Genomic DNA, 10318 nt, shown 5'->3' on the forward strand with positions numbered 1-10318 from the left:
TTTATTTAACCAGGCAAGTAAGTTAAGAACAAATTCTTATTTTCAATGACGGCCTGGGAACAGTGGGTTAACTGCCTGTTCAGGGGCAGAACGACAGATTTGTACCTTGTCAGCTCGGGGGTTTGAACTTGCAACCTTCCGGTTACTAGTCCAATGCTCTAACCACTAGGCTACCCTGCCGCCCCTCTATCTGTCTTCTCTCTGTCTCTGCTCTGTCTTCTCTCTGTCTTCTCTCTGTCTCTCTCTTTGTCTCTCTCTGTCTCTATCTGTCTCTCTCTGTCTTCTATCTGTCCATATCTGTCTTCTATCTGTCTCTATCTGTCTTCTCTCTTTGTCTCTGCGCACTGTTGGAGGGATTGTGCGTTCCTGGTGTAACTCGGGCAGTTGTTGGTGCCATCCTGTACCTGTCCCGCAGGTGTGATGTTCGGATGTACCGATCCTGTGCAGGTGTTGTTACATGAGGTCTGCCACTGTGAAGACGATCAGCTGTCCATCCTGTCTCCCTGTAGCGCTGTCGTAGGCGTCTCACTGTATGGACATGGCAACTTATTGCCTTGGCCACATCTGCAGTCCTCATGCTTCCTTGCAGCATGCCTAAGGCACGTTCATGCAGATGAGCAGGGACCCTGGGCATCTTTCTTTTGGTGTTTTTCAGAGTCAGTAGGAAGGCCTCTTCAGTGTCCTAAGTTTTCATACCTGTGACCTTAATTGTAAGCTGTTAGTGTAAGCTGTTAGTGTCTTAACAACCGTTCCACAGGTGCATGTTCATTAATTGTTTATGGTTCATTGAACAAGCATGGGAAACAGTGTTTAAACCCTTTACAATGAAGATCTGTGAAGTTATTTGGATTTTTATGAATTATCTTTGAAAGACAGGGTCCTGAAACAGGGACGTTTCTTTCTTTGCTGAGTTTATGTACAATGCATTCGGAAAGTATTCAGACCCCTTGACTTTTTCCTCATTTTGTTACATTACAACCTGAGTCACTTCAAACTGACAATGTGAACAAGGCTTTAAATACACCCTCCCCCCCCCTCTTATCCCTCCATCTCAGAGTACGAGGAGGAGGAGTGGAGTGACTGGTCGCCATGTAGCGTCACCTGCGGTAATGGCAACCAGAAGCGTATCCGTTCCTGTGGTTACGCATGCACAGCGACCGAGTCCCGGACCTGCGACCTGGACAGATGCCCAGGTGAGATAGAAACCTGGGTGACGTCATCAATAATTCCCTGGGTGATGACATCAATAATACCCTGGGTGATGTCATCAATAATACCCCGGGTGATGTCATCAATAATACCCTGGGTGATGTCATCTTAATGGCCTGGATGACGTCATCAATAATGGCTGTGTCTCTGGTTGTGTCCCAGTAGTTCCAAATAGCATCTGTCTCCTTTCCTTCATGATCACTGATGCCAAAGGACTTCATAAGCAATATTTACCGGTCAGTTGCTTGTGTGTCTTGTACAGTGATCGTACCAGTAGGCTCTTCCTGATGGGTCAGCCTGATGCTTCCAGTACAAGGCTCTTTATATCAGTGGAATGTGCTCAGTGCAAATGGGACTTAGATGCAGTCCAGCTGGGACTCCTGTGTTGAGTAGTGAGCTGCCTGCTTGTTGCTCCCCTGAGGAGTCCTGGTGTGTACACAGCTCTATGGCTGTTTCGCTCCGCTCAATGGAGGTTTGTACCACAGAGCTGGAGGGTAGAGGAGATTGTGTGTGTGTGTGTGTGTGGGCACAGACATTCACGCCAGTCATATATCCACAGCTAATCATCAAATAAAAAATATAAGTTTATTGGTTACGTACACAGATTTACAGATAATATCCCAGGTGCAACGAAATGATTGTGTTTCTAGCTCCAACAGTAATACCTAGTTAAATGCTTGTGTCTCTAGCGCCAACAGTAATACCTAGTTAAATGCTTGTGTCTCTAGCGCCAACAGTAATACCTAGCTAAATGCTTGTGTCTCTAGCGCCAACAGTAATACCTAGCTAAATGCTTGTGTCTCTAGCTCCAACAGTAATACCTAGCTAAATGCTTGTGTCTCTAGCTCCAACAGTAATACCTAGCTAAATGCTTGTGTCTCTAGCTCCAACAGTAATACCTAGCTAAATGCTTGTGTCTCTAGCTCCAACAGTAATACCTAGCTAAATGCTTGTGTCTCTAGCTCCAACAGTAATACCTAGCTAAATGCTTGTGTCTTGCGCCAACAGTAATACCTAGTAAATGCTTGTGTCTCTAGCTCCAACAGTAATGCTAGCTAAATGCTTGTGTCTCTAGCTCCAACAGTAATACCTAGCTAAATGCTTGTGTTTCTAGCTCCAACAGTAATACCTAGCTAAATGCTTGTGTCTCTAGCTCCAACAGTAATACCTAGCTAAATGCTTGTGTTTCTAGCTCCAACAGTAATACCTAGCTAAATGCTTGTGTTTCTAGATCCAACAGTAATACCTAGCTAAATGCTTGTGTCTCTAGCTCCAACAGTAATACCTAGCTAAATGCTTGTGTCTCTAGCTCAAACAGTAATACCTAGCTAAATGCTTGTGTCTCTAGCTCCAACAGTAATACCTAGCTAAATGCTTGTGTCTCTAGCTCCAACAGTAATACCTAGCTAAATGCTTGTGTCTCTAGCTCCAACAGTAATACCTAGCTAAATGCTTGTGTCTCTAGCTCCAACAGTAATACCTAGCTAAATGCTTGTGTCTCTAGCTCCAACAGTAATACCTAGCTAAATGCTTGTGTCTCTAGCTCCTACAGTAATACCTAGCTAAATGCTTGTTTCTAGCTCCAACAGTAATACCTAGCTAAATGCTTGTGTCTCTAGCTCCAACAGTGATACCTAGCTAAATGCTTGTGTTTCTAGCTCCAACAGTAATACCTAGCTAAATGCTTGTGTCTCTAGATCCAACTGTAATACCTAGCTAAATGCTTGTGTCTCTAGCTCAAACAGTAATACCTAGCTAAATGCTTGTGTCTCTAGCTCCAACAGTGATAGCTAGCTAAATGCTTGTGTTTCTAGCTCCAACAGTAATACCTAGCTAAATGCTTGTGTCTCTAGCTAAGTAATACCTATGCTTGTGTCTCTAGATCCAACTGTAATACCTAGCTAAATGCTTGTGTCTCTAGCTCAAACAGTAATACCTAGCTAAATGCTTGTGTCTCTAGCTCCAACAGTGATACCTAGCTAAATGCTTGTGTTTCTAGCTCCAACAGTAATACCTAGCTAAATGCTTGTGTCTCTAGATCCAACTGTAATACCTAGCTAAATGCTTGTGTCTCTAGCTCAAACAGTAATACCTAGCTAAATGCTTGTGTCTCTAGCTCCAACAGTAATAGCTAGCTAAATGCTTGTGTCTCTAGCTCCAACAGTAATACCTAGCTAAATGCTTGTGTCTCTAGTTCCAACAGTAATACCTCGCTAAATGCTTGTGTCTCTAGCTCCAACAGTAATACCTAGCTAAATGCTTGTGTTTCTAGCTCCAACAGTAATACCTGGCTAAATGCTTGTGTTTCTAGCTCCAACAGGAATACCTAGCTAAATGCTTGTGTTTCTAGATCCAACAGTAATACTTAGCTAAATGCTTGTGTCTCTAGCTCAAACAGTAATCCCTAGCTAAATGCTTGTGTCTCTAGCTCCAACAGTAATCCCTAGCTAAATGCTTGTTTTTCTAGCTCCAACAGGAATACCTAGCTAAATGCTTGTGTTTCTAGCTCCAACAGTAATACCTAGCTAAATGCTTGTGTCTCCAGCTCCAACTGTAATACCTAGCTAAATGCTTGTGTCTCCAGCTCCAACAGTAATACCTAGCTAAATGCTTGTGTCTCCAGCTCCAACAGTAATACCTAGCTAAATGCTTGTGTCTCCAGCTCCAACTGTAATACCTAGCTAAATGCGTGTGTCTCCAGCTCCAACAGTAATACCTAGCTAAATGCTTGTGTCTCCAGCTCCAATAGTAATACCTAGCTAAATGCTTGTGTCTCCAGCTCCAACAGTAATACCTAGCTAAATGATTGTGTTTCTAGCTCCAACTGTGCATTAATACCTAGCTAAATGCTTGTGTTTCTAGCTCCAACTCTGCATTAATACCTAGCTAAATGCTTGTGTTTCTAGCTCCAACTGTGCAGTAATACCTAGCTAAATGCTTGTGTTTCTAGCTCCAACTATGCATTAATACCTAGCTAAGTGCTTGTGTTTCTAGCTCCAACTGTGCATTAATACCTAGCTAAATGCTTGTGTTTCTAGCTCCAACTCTGCATTAATACCTAGCTAAATGCTTGTGTTTCTAGCTCCAACTGTGCAGTAATACCTAGCTAAATGCTTGTGTTTCTAGCTCCAACTCTGCATTAATACCTAGCTAAGTGCTTGTGTTTCTAGCTCCAACTGTGCATTAATACCTAGCAAGTTAAAAATATATACACACAAAATCCAGAAAAATACAACAACAAACAAATATATGTAAACATTATTAAAGTGACCAGTGTGTAATGACTCTATGTACATTGGACAGCAGTCTGTAAGGTGCAGGGTAGAGTACCAGGTGGTAGCTGGCTAGTAACAGTGACTAATGTTCAGGGCAGGGTACTGGGCAGGTGCTGGCTAGGGGTGACTGTTTAACAGCTACCCACTGAAACATTTTTTTTTCCTTTTTGTGGTATCTTGTGCTCTCCATTCAGCAGGTTTCATATTGTCTCTTTCCCCTCTCTTTCTGTAGATGACCTCCTAGCAGTTACTGAGCTGATGCCTCTGGAGAAAACCAATGGCACTGACTCCCTTGACACAAGTACGTTTGTTGCAATGTGTGTGTGTGTGTGTGTGTGTGTGTGTGTGTGTGTGTGTGTGTGTGTGTGTGTGTGTGTGTGTGTGTGTGTGCGCCTGTAGTCAACAGGGCCTGTTGTAGTATTTAGGGGGCCTTCATGGTCTGTTCCGTTTAGGATGGTTTAAACTGCTCTACTGGGGCTCCAATCATAGAGGGACTGTGGGAGTCAGAAACCCCCTTCACCTCGTTAAGGATTGCTCAACCAAGAGTGTTGCACAGCCAATGGAAAACATGACTGTTCCTCCAAGAAATTCTTGAATTGTTTCTTTAGTTTGTCTTTTAGTACCCCCGCTGATAGCTCTCTCCACTCCGGCCAATCATATCAAAGAATAAAACTATCGGAAACATATAGAGAAAAAGTGTCTTTCCCCAATCCTCTATCGAACATACACTGTACATTCTTATAATGAATAGGTTCCCATTTGAACACAGCCTATAACATAGATTGTATTATTTGGCAGCGTGTACGGACGTGGTTGAGTTTTCAACCCGCTCTTGTTCGAGCTCTGTTGTCTTTGAGAGCTTTGCACTCCCCCGGGTTTAAAGCAAAGGGTTTTAAGGTGCTGAAATCACTCCTTTATGCTTGGAAAGTCTCTCTCTCTCTCTGGTTTCCTCAAGATAATCAATGCTGTCTTCACGTATAATCCACCCAAGTTGTGTCAAGTTGGCTGGATGTCCTGTGGGTGGTGGACCCTTATTGATACACATGGGAAACTGTTGAGTGTGAAAAAAACGCAGCAACGTTGCAGTTCTTGACACAAACTGGTGCGCCTGGCACCTACTACCATACCCCGTTCAAAGGCACTTAAATCTGTTATCCTGTCCATACACCCTCTGAATGGCACACATACACAATCCATGTTTAAAACTTGGTCTGTAGCCCTTTCCTGCAGTCAAATAACCTAGTGGCCTCATGGGTGGAATGTTACCTGCCGGGGTAGCCTAGTGGTTAGAGCATTGGACGAGTAACTGAAAGGTTATCCCCGAGCTGACAAGGTAAAAATCTGTCCTTCTGCCCCCCGAACAAGGCAGTTAACCCATTGTCATTGAAAATAAGACCTTGTTCTCATCTGATTTGCCTAGTTAAATAAAGGTAACATAAAATGTATAAATTTCATAATTTGTGAAAATTATTCCCGCCAAAAATCTAGTGTTGCTGTTGTCAAACAGCTTAGTTATATTTCAGTGATCTGTGATGTACAGTACTGGTCAATATTTATATTTGATATTCTTCAAATAGCCACCCTTTGCCTTTGATGACAGCTTTGCACACTCTTAGCACTCTCTCAACCAGCTTCATGAGGTAGTCACCTGGAATGCATTTTAATGAACAGATATGCCTTGTTAAAAGTTGATTTGTGGAATTTCTTTCCTTCTTAATGCGTTTGAGCCAATCAGTTGTGATGTGACAAGTTAGGGGTGGTATACAGAAGATAGCCCAATTTAGTAAGAGACCAAGTCCATATTATGGCAAGAACAGCTCAAATAAGAAAAGAGAAATGACAGTCCATCATTACTTTATGACATGAAGGTCAGTCAATATGGATAATTTCAAGAACTTTGAAAGTTTCTTCAAGTGCAGTTGCAAAAACCATCAAGTGCTATGATGAAACTGGCTCTCATGAGGACCGCCACAGGAAAGGAAGACCCAGAGTTACCTCTGCTGCAGAGGATAAGTTCGTTAGTGTCACCAGCCTCAGAAATTGCAGCCCAAATCAATGTTTCACAGAGTTCAAGTAACACACACATCTCAACATCAACTGTTCAGAAGAGACGGCGTGAATCAGTCCTTCATGGTCAAATTGTTGCAAAGAAACCACAACTAAAGGACACCAATAATAAGAAGATATTTGCTTGGAGCAAGAAACACGAACAATGGACATTAGACTGGTGGAAATCTGTCCTTTGGTCTAAATGTTAGATTTTTGGTTCCAACCACCGTGTCTTTATGTGACGCAGAGTAGGTGAACGGATGATGTCCGCATGTGTGGTTCCCACCGTGAAGCATGGAGGAGGAGGTGTGATAGTGTGGGGGTGCTTTGATGACACTGTCAGTGATTTATTTAGAATTCAAGGCACATTTAAACAGCATGGCTACCACAGCATTCTGCAGCGATACGCCATCCCATCTGGTGTGCGCTTAGTGGGATTATCATTTGTTTTTCAACAGGACAATGACCCAACACACCTACAGGCTGTGTAAGGGCTATTTGATCAAGAAGGAGAGTGATGGAGTGCTGCATCAGTTGACCTGGCCTCCACAATCACCCGACCTCAACCCAGTTGGGATGAGTTGGACCGCAGAGTGAAGGAAAAGCAGCCAACAAGTGCTCAGCATGTGGGAACTCCTTCAAGATGGTTGGAAAAGCATTCCAGGTGAAGCTGGTTGAGAGAATGCCAAGAGTGTGCAAAGCTGTCATCAAGGCAAAGGGTGGCAACTTTGAAGAATCTAAAATACAAAATAATGTTTTATTTGTTTAACACTTTTTTGGTTATTACTACATGATTCTATGTGTCATTTCATAGTTTTGATGTCTTCACTATTATTCTACAATGTAGAAAATCGTTTTTTTTTAAATAAAGAAAAACCTTTGAATGAGTAGGTGTGTTCAAACCTTTGACTGGTACTGTATATAAAATGTAATATTGGGATTCAAACTCAAAATGGAATACATTTCAACTCTATATCTGACATGGTACAGGTGTCTTCTTTTTGTTAAAGGCCATAACCATGTGTATGAGGTGTACACTTTTGTTTCAAAGTAGATTTGTTTAAGACTACCAAGAAACACTACAGGGGGATGAGTAACAGGCTAGCTACCTGTCATCCTGTTAACACTCTGATGTCCCTCTAATCACTGTGACATCAATGCCCCTGAATTAACCCACTAGAGTAAAAGTTTAACCTGTATCCTCCCCTTCATCTACAGTGATTAGAGTGGATTCAACAGGTGACAGGGACCTGGAGTGGAATATCTAATCAATATCTAATCCATATCTAATCAATATCTAATCAATATCTAATCCATATCTAATCAATATCTAATCCATATCTAATCAATATCTAGCCAATCAAAGGGAAGAAAGAATGCAGATTCTTTCAAACAACACTTTCATTATGAGATTTGCCAAATCAACTATCCACTCAACAGCTCAACGAACTGTGCCAAATCAACTATCCACTCAACAGCTCAACGAACTGTGCCAAATCAACTATCCACTCAACAGCTCAACGAACTGTGCCAAATCAACTATCCACTCAACAGCTCAACGAACTGTGCCAAATCAACTATCCACTCAACAGCTCAACGAACTGTGCCAAATCAACTATCCACTCAACAGCTCAACGAACTGTGCCAAATCAACTATCCACTCAACAGCTCAACGAACTGTGCCAAATCAACTATCAACTCAACAGCTCAACGAACTGTGCCAAATCAACTATCCACTCAACAGCTCAACGAACTGTGCCAAATCAACTATCCACTCAACAGCTCAACGAACTGTGCCAAATCAACTATCCACTCAACAGCTCAACGAACTGTGCCAAATCAACTATCCACTCAACAGCTCAACGAACTGTGCCAAATCAACTATCCACTCAACAGCTCAACGAACTGTGCCGGTTCAATGCTTTTATAGAGAAAATACACACAACCCCTTTCTGAAAACACGGCAGTCAGTAGATATTGTGTAAAAGATAATTAGTTGTATGTGCAGATTTAAGATAACACAAGGTTGATAGCCCGAGGGCTCAAGCGTCTAACTGCTGTTCACGAAAGCAAAGCACTATAATGAAACTATAAGTTTCCATACACGCGACTTCCTGTAGATAGTAAACCCACAGGATGTCACCTGCTGAGGTCGCACCCAAGTGGACCTTTAGCTATACGCCCAGTCTGATGACTCAGTCCCACAAAGACACGTCTGTTTCAGGGTAGAAAAAACACTAACATATAACGAGAGACAACTCTTTAAACGGTAAAATACGAGATAGCTTTAATTAATTATGTAATTCTTCACAATAGATCATAGCTTTCACCTGGATTCATCTGGTCAGTCTATTTAATGCAAAGTGCAGGTGTTCTTAATGTTTTGTACACTCAGTGTATATGATTGATTCCTACTGTATATGGTTGACTACTATATGATTGATTCCTATATGATTGACTCCTATATGATTGATTCCTATATGATTGACTGCTACATGATTGACTCCTACATGATTGACTCCTATACGATTGACTCCTATACGATTGACTCCTATACGATTGACTCCTATACGATTGACTGCTATACGATTGACTGCTTTACAATTGACTCCTACATGATTGACTCCTACATGATTGACTCCTACATGATTGACTCCTACATGATTGACTCCTATATGATTGACTGCTATATGATTGACTCCTACATGATTGACTCCTACATGATTGACTCCTATATGATTGACTCCTATATGATTGACTGCTATATGATTGACTCCTACATGATTGACTCCTACATGATTGACTCCTATATGATTGACTGCTATATGATTGACTCCTACATGATTGACTCCTACATGATTGACTCCTATATGATTGACTGCTATATGATTGACTCCTACATGATTGACTCCTACACGATTGACTCCTATAGGATTTCTCTCCTCCCCAGATGTGGACAGCTGTGACAAGTGGCTGAGCTGTAAGAACGACTTCCTCCAGAAGTACCTCCATAAGGTGCTGACCGAACTACCCAGCTGCCCCTGTACCTACCCGTCCGAGGCCGTCTACAACGCCGTCCACATCTTCGACACGACGCTGCGTAAGACCTACCGCTGGCGCGACGCCTCCGGCCCCAGAGAACGCCTGGACATTTACAAGCCTTCCGCTCGCTTCTGCACGCGCTCCATGATCTCCTCCAATAGCACCACCCTGGCCGCGCAGCACTGTTGCTACGACGACCACGCAATGCTTATCACGCGGGGTAAAGGGGCGGGCGCTCCGAACCTCATCAGTACTGAGTTCTCGCCGGAGCTGCATTACAAAGTGGACGTGCTGCCCTGGATCCTGTGTAACGGGGACTGGAGCCGCTTCCACTCGGTGAGGCCACCCAACAACGGGCTGCTGTGTCCCGACAACCCACACGAGGAGGTGCATCAGGCTCAACTGGAGGAGGCCAGGGAGTACTGAGATGGGGAGGAGAACTGAGACCCGGGGGAAGAGCTGGAAAGAGGGGGTAGAGAGAGCCACATGGTCCCCAATTATGTCTGGATTTCAGCATAGACCACATACTGAATATGTAGCGTTAACTATCAGTTGGTTTGGGGAGAAAAGGACTCCTGGATGTCCCATCTCTAGCTCCTCCTTATTCAGTGTTCGGTCACATTGAGGCACGGAGTTTATTAATGACTGAAATTGGACATTTCTCCAATCAGGGAAGCCGGCAACCAGCCATCCAAAATGGAGTGAAGTTGAGCTCCTCTCTTGCAGTGGCGTACTCTGATGTG

The 10318-nt window shown here is 43.1% G+C and overlaps 1 protein-coding gene across 1 annotated transcript in view; it reads left to right on the forward strand.

Moving 5' to 3' along the window:
* Positions 1-10001, forward strand: part of LOC115125439 (isthmin-2-like) — an 81060-nt gene extending 71059 nt beyond the window's left edge. Inside the window, exons 5-7 of the mRNA XM_065025082.1 lie at positions 1056-1193; positions 4717-4785; positions 9484-10001. Coding sequence (XP_064881154.1) covers positions 1056-1193; positions 4717-4785; positions 9484-10001 — 725 coding nt within the window. The remainder of the gene's footprint in view (positions 1-1055; positions 1194-4716; positions 4786-9483) is intronic.
* Positions 10002-10318: the final 317 nt, after the last annotated feature.

Source organism: Oncorhynchus nerka, linkage group LG12 (genome assembly GCF_034236695.1).
Source record: "Oncorhynchus nerka isolate Pitt River linkage group LG12, Oner_Uvic_2.0, whole genome shotgun sequence".
NCBI lineage: Eukaryota > Metazoa > Chordata > Actinopteri > Salmoniformes > Salmonidae > Oncorhynchus > Oncorhynchus nerka.